The sequence below is a fragment of the Typopeltis vanoorti genome, chromosome 20 (genome assembly GCF_054136105.1).
Source record: "Typopeltis vanoorti isolate ZY-2024b chromosome 20, IOZ_Tvanoo_1.0, whole genome shotgun sequence".
In the NCBI taxonomy this organism is placed as follows: Eukaryota; Metazoa; Arthropoda; class Arachnida; order Uropygi; family Thelyphonidae; genus Typopeltis; species Typopeltis vanoorti.
Window position 1 is genome coordinate 33,448,397 of NC_143568.1, and position 24,416 is coordinate 33,472,812.

The 24,416-nt window shown below is 35.7% G+C and overlaps 1 protein-coding gene across 6 annotated transcripts in view; it reads left to right on the top strand.

Moving 5' to 3' along the window:
• The window catches only part of LOC150095352 (lethal(3)malignant brain tumor-like protein 4), a 381,800-nt gene that overhangs the window by 280,363 nt on the left and 77,021 nt on the right, over positions 1-24,416 (top strand). For all 6 annotated transcript variants that reach the window (XM_090410238.1, XM_090410241.1, XM_090410242.1 and 3 more), the window contains 3 exons: positions 7,054-7,148; positions 17,652-17,877; positions 18,083-18,394. In XM_090410238.1, coding sequence (XP_090266364.1) covers positions 7,054-7,148; positions 17,652-17,877; positions 18,083-18,394 — 633 coding nt within the window. The remainder of the gene's footprint in view (positions 1-7,053; positions 7,149-17,651; positions 17,878-18,082; positions 18,395-24,416) is intronic.

Consider the following 24,416-nt stretch of genomic DNA (forward strand, 5'->3'; position numbering starts at 1 on the left):
GAGAAGATATCACTATGAACAATAACGTATTTAATAAGAGTTTCTTATTTCTTGTGTGTTCTCTAAATGTGAATTTATGCCCTTTACACTGGAGCATGGTACTGCAATGACTAGTCTATGTCAGTAACAGAAATACAGTAGATACTTATTGTTAGTTTTGCTCTTCTGTCCAAATTTTTTTGAAAACATTTCTATATGTCTGGTATTCATTTCCTACTTCTGTGGTTTAGATCACCAACAAGATCCATTTCTTTTTTTGTCATCTCTCCTCTCTAATGACTCAAAATTTTTTTTACTTTTTATCAACTTCGACCTTTTGGATCCCAGGTATAAAAAAGTCTTAAGTTCTCACTTTAAAATTTTCTCACATCAACTACTTGATATTGTTTCTTTGAATCAATGTAGTTATCTTCATAGTTAATGTTGAATATCATAGTTACTCCTGATTTTCTCTGAAGATATTATTACCTGAATATAACATTTTATAACTCATTTAAAAATTTTATGCCTGTTACAGTCTTTTGTTTTGGCAACACCAATTATGCTGATGCTTATACAGTATTTATGGAAGTCTTCTAGTTCCAACTTTTTTTTCTTCTTTTAATGGTGCCTAGCTTTAATTTTAACTTCAGCTATATAATAGTTAATATGAAATTATCAAATATGATCATAGACACCAGAGTATACAGAGGTGCAGAGTGAGACCACTACTTACTGGTAGGGAAAATTAAATGGAAACCAAGATGGGAGGGAAGGAAAAAAAATCAAAAGAAAATAGAAACACGAAACTATATAAGATTAAACTCTTAGATTATGAGAATATCAGAGGCTTGTATCAGAATAGAATTAGGGATTGGTTGAGTAAAATCGAGAAAGTAGGACAGTGGAAGAAGAATGGTCAAACATCAAATATATATTAAAAAATGTTGCAAGAGAGAGTTTGGGAACAAAAAGAAAATGGATAAGACACAGAGGTCTAAGGCAATGGGACGAAAATTGAAGGAAAAAAGATAGCATATAAACAAAGGCTAAATTTAAAGACAGATGAATTATTCATTAAATATAAATGGAAAAGAGCAATAGCAAAGAAAGCATGTAGAAAAAAAATAGAGAAACATATGCAAATTTTATAGCAAAATTATAACGGCACTGTACATTAAAAAGACCTAAAACATATAGCATCCTCAAACAAATGAATAACAATTTAAAAGAAAGAACAAAATTGATATAATCGAACCAGAAACCTGGCAAGAGTATTTCCAGAAGTTATGGCATGATAATCCCTTGATACAAGAATTCCCCTTGAAATATAACATCAGTAATATAGATGAATTTACATACGAAGAACTACAAAACACCCTCAAACAAAGCAGAACAGGCAAGTCACCAGGAGAAGATAATATAAACACAGAACTTATTAAATTTGCAGGTAAAGAATTTAATACCAGATTTCTAAAACTTATAAACCAAATATACAAAATGAGAAAATCTCCAAAAAGCTGGGATAGAGTTCTAGTGATCCCAATTTACAAAAAAAGGACAAAAAATGGAATGCAATAACTATCGTGGCATCAGCCTCCTCAATACAGGTCTATGTAAAGATGTTAACAAATAAATTAATATCCTATATAGAATCACAGCTGGGAGAAGAACAAAACTTATTCTGTAAGGGAAGATCATGTATAGACTCGGCTTTTATTTTAAAAATAATTATAGAAAAACATAGAGAATACAATATTGAAACACACATAGCTTTCATTGATTATATAAAAGCATTTGACAAAATTTTGAGAAATAAACTATGGGAAACGCTAGAGGAATATCACATTCCAAACCAACTATGCAATGCTGTATTGAACATATACCACAATAATGAAATAGCAATAAAACAAAATGATACCATATCTACTTGGAAACCAATAAATAGAGGAGTCCGTCAAGGCTGTCCTTTATCACCCATATTATTTAACATTATATATAGACAAATTGCAGAAATCAATCTATAATTTAAATAATATTATACAACAATATGGCCTGGAAATATCAACAGAGAAAACTAAAGTCATGGCATTTCATGGAGATAACCCTGCCATAAGTAAAATAGTAATAAATAATAAAATAATTGAGCAAGTTAATAATTTCAAATACCTAGGCTGTAAACTATCTTACATTAATGAAATATTATATTGATTTTAAGATGACAAACTTTATAAAAATCACTGGAGTAATTAACAGAACCTTTAAACCTAATTACGTACAGAAACACACAAGACTTAGAGTCTACAAAACAATAGCCAAACTTACACTATTATATGGAAGTGAGATATGGACTTTCGGAGAAAGAGATATATAGAGAATTCAGGCAGCAGAAATGAAATTTCTTAGAAAAACTAACCCTATTAGATAGAAACAAAGAAATAGTAAAATAATTAAAAATCTTAAAATTAATTCCATAACAGACTCAGTAATTAAATATAGTAAAAACTGGCTAGACCATATAGCAAGAATGCAGAGAGAAAAATTACCAAAAAAGATATTAACATATAAACCTAGAAGAACAAGAAATAGGGGACAAGCAAGAAGAAGATGGATTGAGTCTGGAACAGGCCACTTGGCCTAGAACCTGGATAAGAAGAAGACCTTTTATTCTTGGTTTGAAAAAAGTGTACACAAAATATCTTCAGCACTGTTTATTTCATAGAGTGTGGGGTTATTCCAGTAGCTGACTGTTGCTCTTAGCCCCGTTTTTCTGAAAAAAGCAGTGAGGGACTGTGTATAAAGGATAATTCCCTAGGCTGCATAGCATTTTCTTATTGATGTTAGATATTTAATGGAATGAAAATGGCACAAGGAATGACTTAAACAACAGTTTAATGCTTCCAATATTTTGTCTCCATCACAGTGAACAAGGATCTCGTTCTTCAGGATATATTATAAAACTCTAACACTCAAGCAACACAAAGTAAAGTGGAACTTAGTAAAATGAAGTCCAGAGTCCTTGCTAGCTTGTCCTAATTGTTGGTACTAGGCATCAGAATCAAATGAGTAAACAGTGATTTTGGAAAGAGAAGCAATATTTGTTTTAAACAGTTCTGGAGTGGTATGTGATTTGAGTTGTATAAGGTTGAACTTTTGTCTTCTTATTTTTCTTGTTGGTCTAAGTCCAAATTTCAACATGAACGTTGCTATGACTAAATTATAGTCGCTTCCAGTGTCAGCAACTGGCAAGGATCTCGTTCTTGCTGAGTTTATGCAGGTTTTATATTTAGTGTTTATAAGTATACAGTAATACCCTGCTTTATAAACAACACTTCACTTTATGATCTGCCCATACAGCACTTTTCAGTGACTAATGCCCAAAACAATGCTAAAGCTCATATGACAGTTTAGTAACATAACGCTCCATGAATCAACTGATATGCAGTTTTTGTGAACCGGTTGTTTACTATTTTGTTGCTTGCGATCTCTCTCTTTCTTTGTGTGTGTGTGTGTTTTGCTATGAATTATAAAATTTTATAACCATTATTTTATTTTATTGTTGTTAATAATGAACAGTTAAAATTCAAAGTAAGGGTGCTGTTGCTTTCAATGAAAATAAGATGCATAAACCTATTACATTGGATACTAAGATTAAAGTTACTAAATTTTGTGACAGTGGTGTGAACACTGAGTTAGGCTGCAGGCCAAACTTACCTTGCACTACTGTTGTTACAGTTGTTAAAAACAAAGATAAAGTACCTAGTGAAGTGAAAAGTGCTGTGATATTGAACTTTTCACTTCACTAGGAACTTTACCTTTGTTGCTCTCATTACATCCTTAATATTATAGTTATCGTAGAATTTCATATTATTCGTAAATGAGCTAGTCTTATTGCTGAAATGGAAAAACATTGATGTAGATTGGCTTGTTCCCTTAAGCCAAGCTATTCAGGATAACTTTTTTGTTTGCAAAAATTCTTCTAAATCTTTCATTTGCATATCTGATGTAAATAAATGTTTATTTATGTTATGAAACCATTATATGCATCTTCAAGTGAAAACAGGATAGAAAATAGAATGAACAGTGATTTGCTATGCAGTGGTGGTCAGGAACTTAATGAGTAGCATAACTGGGGTATGCCTGTATATAATCAATTAGATTCTTGGTTCTTCCATCTGGGGATATCCAGGTCCATTTTTATGACCTTTATTCTGGGGAAAGTGTTTGTGCTGGTTATAGTGAGAATATTCTGTGAAATGAATGCTCTCAAATTTCATATTCCTGTTATTTGTTTCTCCTAGGCAAAAAGGGCCTACAAGGGAGAAAGTTTCTTCCCATATCTGTCCCAATTTTTGGCATTCCATTCCTCTTGATTTCACTGATCAGGTTATTGATTTGGTCACAAAGGAGATCCGGGATGTTATTCTGTCTAGTCATTCCAGAATACCTTAGGATACCTTCCATGGAGTCAATACCAAGACAATTGTAAGCATTTATTTTGGCACACGAGTGTATGCAAGCAGATTCTCTGTTGATAAGCAGCAATATAATCCATACTGGAAGTCATTCACTAGTTTAGTGCCTACAAAGTAGCATAGAAGTTGGGACTTGATGGTTATTATTTTGGAGAGGACTGAGGTGAGAGAGAGAGAGATTGGACAGTCGTTTGATGGTAGGGATTTGTCACCCTTTTTGGGAATGGGTTGAACATGGGTCATTTTTCAGACTGTGGGCTAGATGCCAGTAGAATACTTACTACTACTTACTTATACTCTGTTCCTTATGGCACATAAGGCCAAGATCCATTTCTTCCAGATAACTGTCCTGAGTCACCAGGACACCATTTTCCTCCATGTCAAATTAGGCAATTCTAGGTTTGGATGTTCTCTACCATAATATGCCAGAATGAACATATGCATAGGCACCACTATTGAGTAGAAATGAATCAAAGAGTGTGTAGTTGGGAAACCTGAGATGTGTAGTGCTGGAGGAGGGGTTGAAATTTGATTTTCTGCCAGGAATTGTAGGTGGGTTTTGTATACGAGATGGAAGTGAATGTTAATGTTGGAAATTATATGCTGCAATGGATTTAGAAGGCCCTGTGTGGTTTGTTGTTGACCACTAGGTCCATGCACATTTCCTATGCAGCAGCTTTCTAAGCATCTTATATCAGGGAGTAGTGTTAAGCAATTTCTTCCAACAGTGAAGATAAACATAGTCTATCTAATCTGTTTAGATCAGGTGCATGTAGTAACGGTTTACAATTTTTTTTTAATCCTTGAAATGGATAAAGATACTTTTTGATGATTCTGAAGAGATCTGGTATAAGGAATCTCAACAAAAACACATATCTCTGCAGTTTAAAGAGAGCCTGTTTTCAAAAAAATATAAGATCCCAAGTAACTGTTAGCATTTATTAATTCAAATGTTCAGTCTATTTTTATAATAAAATCTTGTTAAAGTTGTCATCTAAACAAATCTGCCCAACCATCGAATACTGCTCCCACATATGGAGTGGAGCCCCCAAAAGTTCCCTCAAAATGCTTGATTCAATACAGAGGAGAGCAATCAGACTTATTAATGACCCATCTCTTACCAGCTTCCCCCCCCCCCCCCCCCCCCCCCCACTTTCGCACAGACGATCGGTCTCTGCACTTGTGTTTTCTACAAATATTTCCATGGAAAATGTTCATCCGAAATAGCATCAATAATTCTCCCACTTAGTCCTGAGCTCGGTGGAACACGTGCAGCTCCTGCTCAACATCTCTACACAGTGTACCTTGAAATCCACAGAACAAGTTTCTTCTCCTTCATTTCTGCAACCGCTATGCTATGGAACAGTCTTCCATTGATGTGTTCCCTAAGGAATACAATATACAGTCATTCAAATCCAATGTGAACAAGTACCTTCTTTCTCAACCCATGCAAGGTACTAATGTACTATAGGTTGATCTACCAACCTCTCGTGTATGGACTCAACATTAAAAAAAAAAAAAACTAATTGCTATTGTATCCAGATTTCTACAGAATCGTATAATAGAATCTTTATTCAAATTGAAGCAAAATGAAAATTTAATCAATTGGTCATCCATTGCCAAACCTCCTATTCCATATTGAAAACCAACAAATCATTAATAAATTTAGGTTTATGGTTATGATTCTTCAGTTTTCAAGTCAATCAGATTTTCAGATTTTAAAAAAATCTGATTTCTTGAAATCATTAAAAGAACTTATAAGGAGAAAGCAGTAAAGTAGAAAGTAGTAAAGAGAGGAAAGAATACTACATCAGTAAGCAAACGGTTAGTGGAATAGTTTCTGAGCATTATGGTAATGCTCAGAAACTATTTCACTAATCGTTTGCTTACTGATGATCTTACTCACAGTGAAATTAGTAAACTGAGCAAACACCTATATGAGGTTACCAGTTGAGATACTGACTTCAAAGAGAAACTGAGAAATGTTCATAAATATAGACACCATAGGGGAGATTCTTAAACAAGGGGTTTTATTGAGACTTGTATAGAAACTGTTGGCTATTCAATTATCTATATTATTATTAATTTTCACTTATAAATCTCCTTAAACATACATTACTGTATATACATTAGTTTCAAAAAACATTTTCAGAAATTAGATATTCTTATAGTAGTAGGAGTAGCAATAGGCTGAAGGCGAGCAATGAACTTAAGCTAAATTTTTTGCTTGATGCAAAGTGAAGAATTTGCTTACAACCATTATGTGGTTAGAATATAGCCTCCTCTGCAAGCAGCACAGCTTGTAGCGCATGGCAGTGTGTTCAACACGTTGACATGTTTTATATTTATAGAATTTTATAGTTTCTCATTTTGTTAGCTGTTTCCTTGATGATAAGCAGTGAGGTATTATGAAACTGCTTTACTTACTTAGTTATTTAAGCTATTATGCATCTTGGAAACTGTTTTTCAAGTCCAGATTTCTGTTATAGAAAGTTGTTTATATTTTATTAAGTGTTAGGAAAATCAAGATAAACTTTTGATTAATAATGATTTATCAGTGCAATTAATTTTATATGCATATTTATTTTACTCCATTTAGGTTACATAGGACAAGAATTTAATTGGAACAGTTATTTAAGGGAATCAAAAGCACAGGCTGCACCTAAAAGTCTTTTTACAAATAAAAATTCTCAGGTTTGTTTGATTTAATAATTTCTATATATGTTTATTGAACTTATCAGGATGTTGTGCTATTATTATTATCTACCCAGCAAGTATTTAATCTCTATTAGAAGTGAGCATCATAATTAAGTTTCTGTTGAGTTTTGTAGAATGATAATTTTCAGTAATAGTTGAGATTAATGATTAGTGATTCTCAGGATGCCAAAATTATATCTGTGGATCTTTTTGCTTTTTTAATACTAGATATTTTTATATAATATTTTTTATGGAATAAGACAAGCAAGCATATATTAAATAACTTTTAATTGCTATAGCTGATATTTTGCCAATATTCCTCTTGGCATTCTCAACACTTCTACAGTGCAATCACAATGATATTGTAGTATCTGCCCATCAGTTGGAAAGATTGATCCCTGAGACACCTTTATAAGGAATTTTAGCTGGCCTTATATAGAGGTGGAATCGTTTTCCCTCCCAGAATCACTGTTTTTTAATCCTGCAAACTATCTAGAGAACATGCATTATTTACATACTTAATTACACTGGCATCATAGTTGTTTCAGTAATTCCACCTAAACTAAACCAGTCCAACATCATTGGAGCAAGGTAGACAACGATACATAGAAACTCAGTAAAACAATGCAAAATGAAACAGTGTAATTTTGAAAATAATATTTATTTCAAAATTGATTAGTTAGTTTAAATGATCCCTCTGTCAATGTCCTTATTATTTAGTTGCCTTTTGCTACAACTGCTTTTATTCTAAACGTGTAGTAGAATCCAACAAACATAATAAACTTATTTTTTTTCTCTCTTAACGTATTCTTCTTTTCTTCAAAACAAGCCCCCATCCATTACAACTTCTAAAAACTACAGCTAGAGCATTCAGATTTGATGGTAATATACTTTTATTTCTTATCTTTCATGTGTAGAAACATTACTACCAATATTTTACCAAACTACATAAAATGGAAATTAACTTAAATGGAAAGCAGTTTTTTAGTACTCATTCATGCAAATTTCAAAATAGAAAAATTGTGTGTTGCAACTTATTATTTTAGCATCATCAATGAAATCTTATGATTTCATTGATGATGCTAAAAGTCACAAAGGCAAACCCCTTCTTTATTGAGATCATGTAATGGTCAAAACCAGATAATTGTGGGAAGGAGATCTCCACTTAGCCTGTAAGGAAAGTGTAAAATTGGCTTAGTTTGCATCTGACTTTTTGTCTAACCCTTAGCTTTCTGTGGTGCATGCACCCTGTTTTTTGAGTATCCACCTGGACATTGAAAGAATGAGGATTGGGTGGTAATATAAAATTAACTGATCAAAATGTGTCTATATTGGCTATGGAAACCTCTCATTAAGTCGTCTTTTAACATTAGAGATTTCAGTTTTGCCAACAATCGCCTTTTATCACTAATCAGTATTAATACATGCCATGCATTTTTATGTTTACTTTCTGGCATGAACTTACCTGTTTGTATTTCAGTGGTTTTTCAGAATTTAATCAACTGTGTGATTCTTGTATTTATATTTGTTTTGTTGCATCCAACACTGAAGAAGCCACCAATTCTCTTTTAGGTGGTCAAACATGGTGTAATTTAATTAAGTAACAACTAATACATTTCTGTTTTTATGAAGCAGTGTAAGGTTTCCAATTCATTCCATAAAACCTGATGTATTTTCTGTTGAGGCAACATGCACATTAGCTGAAGATTATATGTGTGATAACAGAGGTCACAGATTGAGCTGTGACTTTAATTCTACTTCTCTGTCTGTATACTCTGATTACGTAAAGAAAGACTTAGGTGTTGTTCATTATTCATAATAATGCTTAATGGTCTAACCAACACCAAGAGGGAAAAAAACGTTTATTACACTCACTAATATTTTGCTGGTTTTCTACCCATCATCATCAGATCACAATGATAACTGTGACAGGCACATAGCACTAAACTAAGCAATTGTAGAAACAGTTTAAATTGTAATTTAATGTCCTTACATGGTATACCCTCTATGGGTCAGCTAACTACAAAGTTAATTTCTAGAAGTCCAGCTATTAGGTCTTAAAATGATAGTCTCCCAGATCTTTGGGTAAATTAATGCAAACATACTTGTTGAGGTTGGTGAATGCTTCATAGCTGATGCTGATTCTAAGAATAGTCCCTCAGACTTATAATTACTTCTATGTAATATAGATTTTTTTTCTTCATCTGATCGTATGTGAAGGAATTCTTGTAGAAAGTCGTGTGATAACAGAGGCCACATATTGAGCTGTGGCTTTAATTCTACTTCTCTGTCTGTATACTCTGACCAAAGACCAACCACTTCACCTAGACCTACCTGGGATATACCAGGTCCCTTGCAGCTGTAAACTGTCCTACTTTTGCCAAACAGGCAGGACAGCAAATATCAGGATTTTGGAACACAAAGACTACATCCGGTTTCACCAGTACAGCCACTCAGGGCTTGCAGACCATGCTCTGGATACCTGCCACAGAATACGTCGGAAGAAAGCCACAGCGTTTAAGTATGAAAGATTATTCATAGAATTTGCCTCAGCTCTAAAAAACATTCCAAACCTCAACAAATTTGGGTGCATGAGACTGCCCCAAATTTGAGAGACTTACATCATGAGAACATCAGCCCAATGGCCAAGACAACCCAATATAGCCTGCTAGGGGGCATCATTAGGACTTTAGGAACAACAATAGTTTCTTATCTTCTGCCGCATTTGCTTTTTGTAGTGGCTGCATGCATGTGTCATATTTGTATGTTCCCATGAAGATGGCAATGTTACATTGCTGAAATATAGGAAGTATTTATTAAAGTTTCTTTTAATTAATATTCCAGTATACGTTGTAAATTCCTTAAATAATTTAATAGTCACATATGTGAAGGAGTATCCAGAGCATGGTGTGCCAATCCTGAGTCTGCCATATAGATGTTCTTGGATGTATTTGTTTTTGTTCTTCAAGGTGGATGTTAACTGATCTATCAGTCACTTCCAGATGTTCAAGAGGATGCAGTCAATCTTTAGGAGAATTTATAAAAGTAGCTAGTTGAATGAAAGGTCAAGGCAACTCAGTTTGTTGGATTTTCTATGAGATATTGTGACACAAATACCATTCCAAACTAAGATTCTGACAGAAATTTAATTCCACAAATGCTAAACATTTACAGGGTGTTCGGGATAAATTTGACAGTTTCGTAAGGAAAAAGAAAATCTTCTTTGTATCTATTAAATTTAATGAATTGACAAAAAAACATTACAGGCAGAGTTAATTACAATACTATCAACAAGATTTACTCAAAATAACCACCATTAGCATCGATCACAGCTTCAATTCTGCTTCGGAACCTCGAACAAGCTGATGCTACAGTCTCCCTGGGAAGGGCCGCCAAAACTGTTTTAATTTTATCCATTAACTGGGCTTTTGTATTACTGGAAGTGCGATTGGTGTCTTTTTCAACTGCGCCCCATACAAAATAATCCATGGGGTTAAGGTCTGGGGAGTTTGGAGGCCAAACATTTGGACTGGTGAAGTCGTAGAAATTTTCAGACAACCATTTTTGACTTTTCCCAGAGGTGTGGCAAGGGGCCGAATCCTGCTGCCATACATACGGCCTACCATTGGCTACCCTTGTTATCCAGGGCTTGACTACAGTTAGCAACTCCACGAACAAAGCCCGAATTCCAATGCCAGGGTTCTTCAACACCTGTTCCTGCAGATTTGCGAGGAATTCTGCTGTACGAACGCAATCAGATCGTCTGCTAGGGATCTTTCTTCTTGCTACATCCTCGTAGTCACCATTGCAAGTCTCTAGTTCATGCCTGATTGTTTTTACTGTATTCAGGGAGCATTGGGCAGCAGTCGTAATATCCTTATTTTGATGGCGGGCACGAATCATCATGATACAAGCTATTCTCTTCCATGATTCAGGTGGGTTCCAGCTATCCATCCTTTCTGACATCTTGTATATGAATGAAGAAGGGTCCAAACTTTTAAATGAAGAGAAGTGTGTGTTAATACATGTAACTTACGGAAAAATATAATTAATTATAAATATGTCAAATTTATCCCGAACACCCTGTATATGTAGGTGAGCAGAGCACTAATTCTTGAATAAATCAGTGGCACTCTCGTCCATTTGGCAAAAATCACTGCTACCATTATCACATAACACGAATAGTTTTCAGAAATACTCAGTCCAGAACTCTGGTCTGTTCTAATCTCCATCTCTGAAAATGCTACCATCTAAAAAAATTTGCAGCACTTCAACAACAGAGCTGTTCCACAATTATGACAAGAACACATACTAGTAAATCCATCACTGCAAATACTTTCATAGGATGCAATCAGCACACTACGTTGTGGGCATAATTTCACCATCGTGTCCAGAACAGTACAATTTTTAAAAATTATGACCAGCATAGAACATGGTGTCTGTGAACTTGCACCAAAAATGGCTAACAATATTCAGTTGAATGTGGCTAATATTGTAAGTAAATCCAAACCTTAAAAGAAAAAAATTTCACCAAAAGATACATCATCACTTAGAAATCTATATAAGGATAAAAAAAAAAAGTATTGTAACGAAAACCAATAAGAGAAATGCTATCATTTCCCTTGGTTCATTATGAACCAAGCAGAGTACAACAGAAAAATAAATCAACCTCTTAAAGCCTCCTCTACTTATGAAATTGTAGATTGGGATCCTACAAAATTTTAAAAGTGTACAAATTATTTAAAAAAAAAGTTACATCTTGGCCTAAAGAATTACAAAAAAACGTAAACCTTATCATGTCAAACCTCCCCAGATATATGGGGTTCCTGAAATTTACAAACACAACCCCCCCCCCCCCCAACACCCTTTGTCCAATAGTAGATAACATAGACAGCCCCATCTACAAAGTGGGCAAGCATTTACCCTGCCATGTACCCTCAAGGGGTGTACAGGATATGATAGTACTACATGAAAAAAATTATATCATTACTAATTTTACTAACTTACTATCTACAATTTTCCTCCAAATCAGTCTGTTACTTGTCAAGACTCCAACATTATCAGATCTTATATTTCTGTCGTCTAAGACACTTTGTACCATATCAATCCACCTATATCTTGGTCTTCCTCTGGGTCGTTTTGCTGCCATCTTGGCAGAGAACACTTGTTTTGTTAATCTTTCTTCGCCCATTCTGTTTAAGTGACCATACTACCTGAGATTAGCTCTGCTAACGCATTCCTGGATGCTGACAATGTCAAGTTCTTTCCTAATATCCTCATTTCTAATATGATATTGCCATTGATGCCATCTGTTCATGCCTCTAATCTTTCTCAGGACTCTCATATCTGCAGTCTCTAGTCTTTGGTCAAGTGTTTTACTTCTGACCCAGCTCTCAGATCGATAAGTTAAAACTGGTTTGAACACTGTCATGTATACAGCTAATTTAGTGTTCCGACTAATTTTTCTCTTATTCCATATGAATTTATTCATTTGACTTCCTACCATATCAGCTTTGCTGATTCTGTTCTCTGTTTCTATATTTAATTTACCATCTTCACTAAAAATTGTGCCTAAGTAGCTGAAATGTTTTACTTGTTCCACAGGTTCTCCATTCACAACACAGTTCACATTTTTGACGTTCCTGCCAAATTTCATTGTCTTTGTCTTTTTATTGCTGACCTTCATACCATATCTATTACAACAGTTATTCAATTTAGTCAGTGAATCTTGCAGACTAGTAGCGGATTTATTTAGAAGTATAACATCGTCCGCATAAAGCAAAGAGCTGACTTTAACATCTCCAATTTTGATATCACGTTTAATACCACTTTCCTTCATAATGTGATCCATATAGATAATGAATAACAGAGGGGATAATGTACATCCTTGTCACACACCAGATTTAAAATTAAACTATCTTCCTGTACTTCCTTCAATTCTAACTGCTGACTTACAACTCAAATAAAGACTAAGTATTGCTTGATATAATGCCCCATTGACACCATATAACTGTAGCATATTGAATAGCTTCTCTCTTGGCACCTTGTCATATGCCTTTTCCAAATCAGCAAAACTTAAATACAAATCTTTGTTATATTCCCATGATTTTTCCATTATTTGTCGTAAAGTGAAGATCTGATCCTGACAGCCTCTATTTGACCTGAATCCAGCTTGTTCTTCACCAAGCTTTTCTTCCACAATTCTTCTGAACCGTTTCTCAAGTTTACTTGCATATATCTTACCACGAACACTCAGTAGGGAAATACCTCTGTAATTCTGACATTCAGTTTTATTTCCCTTTTTATATATGGGTACTATGAGAGCTCTACTCCAATCATCGGGAATTCGTCCCTCTGTCCAGGCTTTCTGAACTATGCAGTGCAGCCACCATAAGACTTTTATACCACCATATTTCTGATCTAATATCATCTACTCCTGCTGTCTTTCCACATTTCAACCCTTTGATGGCTTTTTCTACTTCAAGTATGGATATGTATTCCTGACTGCATGCCTAATCAGTGTTTTTTTACCACTGTGCTGTCATCACTGCTCGTTTCATTTAGCAGTTTTTCAAAGTAATTACTCCATACTTCAAGGATATCTTTTTCTCCCTTTTTCATGTCACCTTTATCATCTCTAACTCCTTTTACAGCACTCTTTCCTCCATTCCTAAGCTTGTTCAACAACCTCCAGAATATTTTGCCACCTTCTTGATATTTATTTTCTATATTCTTGCCAAAGTCCTCTCATAACTTTTGTTTAGCTAGTTTTACACAGTGTTTAGCATTCTTGCATTTGTCTCTGTATTCTCTAAGAGCACAAGCTGACTTATTTGCCAGGAACTTTTGATATGCTTTTTTCTTTTCCTTCACTGCCTCTTTAACTTCCTGTGTCCACCATGGAGTTCTAATTTTTCTATCCTTGCAGACAACTTCACCACATGCCTCTCTAGCTGAATCAATCAGGGCTTTCTTCAAGGCTTACCACTGAATCTCCAAGGTTTGATTCCTGTTCTCAAACCCTTTCATTTTTCCTTCAATAATCTTTGTGTATTTTAGTCTACAGTTCACAACTGGAAGCTGCTCAATTCTTATTCGCTTTAAAACTTTCTTACATGTTATTCTTTTCAATATGAAATTCAATTTTATCCTGCTCAAGAGACTAAATAGTGATCACTTCCAATTTCAAATCCTCTGTACACTCTGGCATCCTGCACCAGGGAGAAAACATCACTATCAACAATAACATAGTCAATGAGACTTTTCTTATTCCTTGCCTCTTCTCTCCATGTGAATTTGTGCATATTTTTATGTTGGAATATGGTGTTAGTAATAACCAGTCCATGTTCTGAGCAGAAATCCAACAGATATTTGCCATTATTATTAGCTTTGCTCTTTTCTCCAAATTTTCCCAAAATATTTTTGTATGTCTCACAGTCATTTCCTACTCTGCTATTTAGATCCCCAAGAAGGACCAACTTTTCCTTTTTCATTGTGTCAGTTGCTTTTTCTAAAGCCTCAAAAAATTCCTCCATTTCTACCTTAGTAGAACCTTCTGTGGGACCATAGGCACAAATAAGTCTCGTTGTCCATTCTCATATTTGCCCACATTACTCTACTTGAGACTGACTGCCATTCAAGAAGATTAGCCTCTTATTTAGTGTTGAATACTATGGCTACCCCTTCTTTTCCTTGATTGTCATTGCATGTATATAACATTTTGTATTTATTGCTCAGAAAGATCTCGCCAGTTTTTGTCATTTTTGTTTCAGTCGCTATATTCCCTATAATGTCGATCTGGTACTTATCTAATTCCTCAGCTAGCTCCATTTCTTTGCCATTCAGGCTTCTTATGTTGATAGTACTGATCTTTAACTCTGGTGATGTTGAGTTGGGGTGTGTTTTCAGATTTGTTCCAGTAGCTGACTTTTCGCTGTTCGCCCTGGTTCCCTGGCAAAAACAACAGTGGGCCTTGTTTAACCGGGCGACACTGCAGCCAGCATGAAATTTTGTCATGTTGTACCATCATTTTTTATTTTGGTTTAACCAATAAGAATACAATTTGGTCGGCTAAATCCCAAATTGCCAGCCCGTCCTCGTTCATTCAGTATCCAAGTAGATACCCAACAGGGTGCACCACGAGAAGGTGAGGATTGGACATTAGGTCAGACGCCCTGGTCGGTTCTCCAAATTTTTTTAAAGGCTATGTTGAGGTCTCCTCTCAGTTATACAGCTTTGACCCTTAGGAAATTTAACTCTGACAGATTCTGACATCATTGTCAGTTTTGATATTACCTCTCTTTTCACTAATATACCTTTGACTTGTGACCCCCATTCCTTTTCCCCGACAACTGAATTATTCAGATTCACTAGATATCCAGGTTATTTCCTATGGACAAGAAAATATACAAACTGCTATGGGTTCTCCCCCCCCACTAGCAAACTTCTATATGGAGTATTTTGAATACCAAGCTCTCAACACAGCCACACAAAAACCAACAGTTTGACTGTGCTATGTTGGTGATGTTTGCTGCTTGGCCTAGTGCAAACATATTAGATATATTTTTGGCACATATTAACAGCCAACATCCTAAAATAAACTTCACCATAGAAAAAAGAAAGTAATAATAGTCTCACCATTTTTAGATACACTAGTTACATGACTTCCTAATTGTTCGTTATTCTTCTCAATCTACAGAAAATCCATTCACACTGGTAGGTATTTACATAAACAATCACATTGCCACCACCTTTCCAAACTATATGGCATCCTCAAAACTGTTACTCATTGAGCCAGGGCTATTTGTTGAAATGACATATCCCTTGTAACTGAGCTCAGGGACCTTCATACCTTTTTAGCCAATGACTACAGCCCATATAAATAGATGAAATATTACATGCAACCCCCATTCCCTCATACACTCAACAAACAAGATCACAACAAAACCATTCTCATTTCATATGTTAAGGGTATATCAGAAAAAAATAACCAAAGATCTATGTAAATATGATCTCCATACTATTTTCAAACCTTTCATTCACACTAGCTACATTTATACATTTTCCTAAAGATTGTCTACATCCTCTTGAAAATCCTGGAGTGTATAAAGTTCCCTGTGCCTGTAGTTTGGCCTACTTTGGACAGACTGGTAGATCAGTTAACATCAGCCTTGACGAACAGAAAAATTACATCTGTAATCATCTGTATCTGAGATCACATAGGATCAGATAGAAAAAACATCTCCATTACATAGAAGTCATTATAGGTCTGAGAGTCTATTCTTAGAATCATCATGAGTTATGAAACACTCTCCCATACTTGTTGAGGTGGGAGAGTGCTTCATAGCTGATGATTTACCAAAGATCTGGGAGACTATCATTTTAAAACCTAATAGCTGGACTTCTCTAATTTAACTATGTAGTTAGCTGACCCATAGAGATTGCCATGTAAGGACATTAAGTGTCAGTTACAATTTAAACTGTTTCTACAGTTTAAATTGTAACTTACAATTACTTAGTCTAATGCTTTGTGCCTGTCACAGTTATCATTGTGCTCTGATGATGCTAAGTAGAAAGCCAATGAAATATTCGTGAGTGTAATGTATTTTTCCCCTCTTGGGTGTTGGTTATAATGTTAAGCATTAGTATGTATACTCTGATACATTGTTCAGTAGGTTTCTCTGCCTGTGCATAGTACAGGGTTTCGCTTTACACCGCAGGTGTAAAGTATCACCTTCAGAGGACTCTGTCTAGGTTTAATCAGTCAAAGTATTGATTGCATTTTGATGAAAGGAGTAAACATTGCTTTAATTTTTTTTTACCTTTTAAGAATTTTGGCTAGTTTTACTGAAATAAAGGCTTATAGGAATGAGAAATAAAACTGAGTCCATTGGTTGATGAGGAATGTAGTATAGTTTATTCAATAAATGGAAGTGCTTTATTATAGTGCTATTTTGTAGAAAGTTGTTTGTTAGATATTGAAATTCTTTGGCTATTTCTTCATTAATAAGATGGCAAGCTCTTGTTCCTAGTATTGTGATGCATAATTTTTGGGATTTGTAATGGTGTGAAGAGGCATTAAGTATCTATCAGAGGACTTCTCTTCCTCCACTACAGATCAGGCTAGTTGAGTCAACATTTGATCAAATTAGTAGCACTTGAGTATACTGATGTGCACCGTAACGTACTTTGTTTCTATATATGCGTTTGTGTTCTCAATATGAAGATAAAAATATCTAGTAATTAGCAAAGTTATTACTCCAATTGGTCTTTGTAATTTTGGCTTTGTGAATTGAATGCTGATAAGGGAAGGACCCCAGATCTCTTGCAATTTCATGGGTAATAGTCTTCAAGAAAATATTTTCGCTATTACTTAAGTCATTTGTGTTATATTGCTGTATTATGGATTTTAATGTTTTCAGTTAATTAAAGTTGCCTAAAAATAATAATAATCATTATTTTTTCCTATTTGAATTACACTTTATACAAATCTTTACTTAGGCTATTTCTCATGGTTTCCGAGTTGGAATGAAATTGGAGGCAGTAGACAGAAAAAACAGTTCCTTAGTATGTGTTGCAACTGTAGGTGATGTGATGGAAAACCGTTTCTTAGTTCATTTTGATGGCTGGGAAGATGCCTATGATTACTGGGCAGACCCTTCCTCTCCATACCTCCATCCTGTCAACTGGTGTAAGGATAATGGTTATGAACTCACACCTCCAAATAGTAAGTTAATAACGTAATTATTTTATTGAAAATACTTTATTTTATTCACTAAACGGAAATGATACGTCTGTGTTAATTCCTTCCCTTTTTTGTTTTTTTTTCTCCTAAAGGGAAGTTATGCATTTTGAAACAGTCTGTCTTGCCATTGCTGAATAAATTCAAAAACTTTGTTTTATATGTTTCACATTTTGATCTTTCTTTACAGACTTCAAAGATCCTTCAAAATTTAGTTGGGATGAGTATCTGACCATGACAAAATCTCAGGCTGTTCCTGTTCGTGCCTTTAAACAACGTCCACCACATGCATTCAAAACAAATATGAAGTTGGAAGTAGTGGATAAAAGGAACCCAATGTTGGTGAGGGTAGCCACTATTGTAGATGTTCAAGCCAATTCTCTCAAGATTAATTTTGATGGTTGGTCTCATGCATATGATTACTGGGTAGATGATGATTCTCCAGATATTCATCCTGCCGAATGGTGTTCCAAAACTGGTCATCCATTACAAGCTCCAATTAGTAAGTTAATTATCAATGATTATTGATTTCATCTTTGTTCAGAATTACTTTCTACATGTATGTAAGGCAGTGACAAATGCAAAGTGACCATATGAATTTGACTCAGCAAAAAAAAAAAATGTACATATAACGATGTTATGAAAATGTATTACAATTAAGTATTTTGCAGTCTAGTTTGTTTCCATTATTTCTGATGCTGTACATTAAGTCACTATTTTATTCACCTAAATTTCCCAAATTGGTGTTCTGTGGCATCTGTTTCACTATTTGATATACCGATATTTTGATTAGCATTGCCTTTCAGCCAAATTTTCAACATGAAAAATGACTAGACATAAAAAGGAATTACTCCTGAAGCAACTCCAATATTGAAAGGGGATAAAATCAATATACAAAATATCAGAGAGGTGTAGATAGAAGAGGACCTTCAGAAATACTATGGTGACATAATTTATGTTCTCAAGACACAAAGACAAAAATAAGATCCTTTTAAATAATTGTAAGATGATTTATTGATACTAAGCTTAAGGGACACAGAAAGGAAGAAGTACTATAGCATATTTACCATGAAATAGAAAGATAAATGTCACAAATATCATACAGAGTGATGTTCACAGATTTCAAAATGGAAAAATCAAAAATTGCATCTTAAAAAAAGGTGGCAATAGTCTTTATTATTATTATTATTATTCAGGCCTCCATGAAGTCAAAAGACTCATCGTGGGAGGAAACACGAAGTCTATCATACCACTCCTTGAACTCATTGACTGTTCTTGCTCTGACCACTCTCTCTCAGGCAATGCATTCCACAGTTCAACCACCCTCCATGCAAAGAAACCACTCCTCTCCATCTTGCTCAGAGCTTCCTTTCATAACTTCCAGGGATGGCCCCTTGTCATCGCTCCTTCCTGCTGTTCCACCAAGCACGAAAGAACTCCCCAATGTCTACCCTGTAATTGCCTCTCAACAGTTTAAAAGTCTCAATCATATTACCTCTCCTTCTTCTATCCACCAAACTCTGTAGTCCACATTCCCTCAGTTGATCCTCGTAACTGACATTGTACAGTCCTGAAACCATCTTTGTTATCCACCTCTGTCTCCTTTCCACAGTTAATTTTTCCCCTTCAAATTCTGGGGACCAAATTTGAAAACAGTAGTCTAATTGTGGTCTGACCAGAGTATTATACAACGGAATGATAACTCTTTTTATCTCTGCAGATCAGAGATCAGCATCTTTCACAGTATTGCAGCAATCCTCTGGGTTACCTTTACCACCTTTTCAATATGCTCCCTGAATTTCAGTTTTATATCAATCATCACCCCCTGATCTCTTGTCTCCCCTACTTCCTCCAACACAGTTCCTCCACCAAACTTCGAGACTATACATTTTTCTGCATTAAACCGACACTCCCCATTCATTTGCCCATCTGTCCAGTTTATGCAAATCCTCTTGAAGGGCTGCCACATCTGCACTATTAATAATAACCCTGTGCAGCTTCATGTCATCTGCAAACAACTGAATATCCCCTTGCAAACCATTGACAATGTCATTGATATAAAGGGCTCAGTACAGATCCCAGTACTGAGCCCTGTGGAACCCCACTTGTAATCTTCTGCCTCCTTGATATTGCCCCATCATACACAACTCTCTGATACCTATCAGACAGCCAATCCTGAATCCAGTTAACTAACCTGACATCTAAACCCATCTGCTGCAACTTAAGTATCAGCTTATCATGTGGTACCCTATCAAATGCCTTTGCAAAATCTAAAAAATGGCAGTATATGCTTTACCCTCATCAACTGCTCTTGTCACTTTATTATAAAACGCAATCATATTACTAAAGCAAGAGTGCCCTTAACAAATTCATGTTGATTCTCACAGATAACATTACCCTCATCTACCCAACGTTGTATATGGTCCCTCACTAATTTCTCCAAGACCTTAACAACTATTGATGACACACAAACTGGCCTTATGCAATGGCACTATCTTACCTTCCATTTCCTTGGTACCTTTCCCATAGTCAGACTTTCATTGAAAAGACAGATCAACGGAGCTGTCAGTTCTTTAGCACATTCTCTCAAAACCTGTGGTGAAATACCATTCAGTCCCCCAGCTTTACTGACATCCAGAGTACTCAGTATTTGGAACACACTCTACTCTTGCACCTCTAAACCTTGAACCTGCCCTATCCCTCTAGTATTAAAACCTATTTCTCCAGAATGAAATACTCCAATAAAGTGTTCATTGAATAACTCCACTATGTTCTCTGTATCAGTCACTCTATTCCCATTTTTATCCCACAACATCATTCTTCCACATTTCTCCTCCTACTGGCCACATAGCTAAAAAATTCCCTAGGATTTTCTTTGGATCTTAATGCCAATCTCTTCTCATATTCCAGTTTTGCCTTCCTCACCATACTAGTCACTCTCCTGGCATCAGTCTTATATTCCTCATGCATCTGCTCTCCACCCCTCTACTTATATCTCTTCCATAATCTCTTTTTCACCTGCAGTTCCTGTTTGATATTCTTTGTCATCCACTTTACACCAAATTGTGTCCTCTTCTTCACTCGTGGAATACAGCTTACTATTGCTGCTAACAAATATTCCTTCACAATTTCCCAAGCACAAATAATATCTCGCCCTTCCGATTCCTCCCTCAATGGAACTGTCCCAAGTGGATATCTAAGACTATTATAATCACCCGCCTTATTATTCCACACATATTCCCTTTTCTTTAATACTCCTGCATGTCGATTCATCTTCCAAGTCAAAACCACATGGTCACTCTCTCTAACTGGTGGGAGATATGTCATCTCAGTTATTATCAGCTCTTCTGATACTATGACCAAATCCAAAACTCTTGTTCCCTCTATTACATGTTGCCTAAAACATTTGTCCCTCAAAAATTCTAGAAATTCCATTCCCTTATTATTACATGCATTTTCCTCTTCCCAGCTTCTGCTGTAGTTAAAATCTCCCATAACAACCATTCTTCTTGCACTTGCCAAGCTCAACTGCCTAAACATCTCCTGCTCCCCACCTCTGTACTCCTTGACTTGTAGCAACACCCTACCAAATATTCTGTCTTGCCCACCTCTACCTCACACCATATGCTTTCAAAACCATTAGTGTCACTGCTTTCCAAAGCCTTTACTCTTACAGGACGTAAGTCATCACTTATGATAAGCAGTACTCCACCACCGTGTTTTCCCTTCCTATCCTGCCGAAAACTGCTGTACCCTGCTAGTTCTATTCCTGTTATTATATCATCTTCCATCAACCATGTCTCAGAGATCCCAATAATCTTTGGCCAGACTGATGCTATCAGTGTCACCAATTCATCACCTTTATTCCAGATACTCCTGGCATTAGTATAGAGCATAAAAATGCCACTTCTTCTATACCTGTCATTATCTCTTCCAGAACCCACTGGACTCAGTGTTACCTGATGTTGTCCCCTTTTCCCCAAACACCCATTTCCACAACAGGCCACCCCTGCTAACATCCACCCTGGGAATTCTAGTTTCCCTCCATTGACATACCAACTCGTTCAGAAAACAGCAATCTCTCCAGATGCCTTCGTCCTTCCTTATTCAAATGCAAGCAGTCTCATGCATACAGTTCCTTTTTGTTCTCAAATGCCCTCCAAGCATCTACATATTACAATCCTCTCTTCTGACACATTCTGGCTACTATGCTATTCATTATTACTGCTCTTCTGCTTAGCTCATCACTATCGTACCTGACCAACACACACACAATCTTTCCTCTCTGTGTTTTCTTTCGTACAACCTCAAGCAAGAATCTGAGATCTCTCAGCACCCGATTTATATTGTCTCTCAAGTCATTTGTGCCCACCATCACAATCATCTCATCCACCCTTTCACCCCGCTTAATTGCCGTAGCCACACTCTCTATCGTTCCTCCAGGCAAACACTCCTCTAGTATCTTATCTTGCACTCCAGAGATCATCGAGTCTCCATACATCAAACCTCTTTCCATTCTGTTCCTTGATTGCTCACCTGCATCCCTCACTCCCCCCCCCTCTCTAACTCTTTCACTCTGTGTTCCCCTTCTTACCTGCTGTCCTGGCATTACTGGTTTCAACACTCCCTCGCATTCTTCTCATTTTCTCTCTCTCTGTCTGTTTCCATTCTCTCCTCTTCTATCGTTCCCATAACTCTCTCTCATTCCCTCTCTTCTACTGCTCCTATTCTCTACTCTTCTATCATTCCCGTACCTCTCTCTCATTCCCTCTCTTCTACTGTTTCTATTCTCTTCTCTTCTATCATTCCCATAACTCTCACTCCTACTCTGATTCGCCTTGCATTCATCTCTTCCATTCGCTTAATCTCATCTTTCATGCTTCTCATGTTATTCCTGAGACATTCCACCATCTATTTCAGCTCATCTCTCTCTCTCTGGAAGTTAGCCACTCTTACTCGCTATTCATCCTCCCAATCGTGATCATCTCTGAAAACTTCACAATCGTTCAAGCCTTCCACACTCTCCACTCTTATTTCTTCATTCACATTTTGCTGCTTGTTATTCTCACCTATCACACTACTCGTCTCTAAAAGATTTCCCGCTCCTGACGCAATGAGGTCAGATATCGTAGGATCTAACTCACTGAATTCCTCCCATTGCCTACATTTTAAGCATATACGCACTCCCCCCTTCTCTCACCCGCCACATATCCATCTGCTGGGATGCATACATGCCACAAAATCCTTTATTATGTTACGTAAATTAGAGTCCCTGAATGGGGAAGGACTTGGTGACACACCATTTGTGATTGGCTCAGCACCGGCCACCATCATGCCAAGGAACTACTACAACTAAAATGCTAAATACTACTACAACTAAACCTGAACACTAAAACTAAATGCCAAATACTATGTTATACGCTCTACTGTAACCCACTTTACTTACTCAATGCTATAAGTATAAACTATATTTGACTATACTAAATAGCTAATAACGAAAACTTATCTTTTCTTCCACTCCCAATGTCTGACTCTGAGCCCTCGTTCTAGGTAACCCAAAAATAACACAATATAAACAACAACTAAATTCCAAAAGCAGCACTAAAGAACACTTGTGATACTGAGACAATTCGCTAAAGAGTCTTCACATCTTTATGTGGAAACAACAAAAGCCTTTTTATTGGTGATACAGTTGGCTCTCAATATAGCAATCCTGCTATAAGAAAGTCATTCCCTGTAACAAACTGTTGAAATGTTTTGACTAAAGCCCACTTAAGTATAATGCTGTACTAAAAGAAATTCACTGTTTTAGCAGACTATTCAACAAATTGTTCACTATATCCAACAGTTTTTGTAATTATTTGAAATGTAGTTATTTGGATATAGTGAATTGTTCCTATGATTCTTGGGAACAGTTTCTATGGTCCATGGTAAGCATCAGCTGAATCTGCACATTTATTCAGTGTGCAAGAATCTAGGAAATTTGAAACACTATGTGATTACTATCTAAATCTGAAGAGAATGAAATAAGTACCTTATTGAAAAGGGAAGTATGTAAGCAAGCTCTAAAAGTGAGTCAAAGTTGAACATTTATAGACTAAAACATGTAAATATCATTTCAGAAAAAGTGAAAGAGTTTGAAAATGAGATAATAAAATCAAGAGACATCAACACATCACATGTTGATAATGAGTTAATAATAATAATAATAATAATAATAAAAGCAGTTCACAAGAATAATGATAAGAAATCAAGAAAAGAAGATTGTAGGGGAAAACTTAAGTTATGCATAAAATAGCTAAACAGAAGTCCAAATAAGGCTGTTTTAATTTATACTAGAAAAACATGTAGAAGAATAAAATTTACAGACAGATAGAGGGAACTTCTATGGGGTATCCACTTTACTTCAACCTACCAATTTTTACATGGAAAATTTTGAAAAATGAGCCTTAGATTCATTCTCCTCTCTCTCTCAAACTTCTGACTAAGATATGTAGGTAATGTCTTCTAGTTAGTTTCATTTT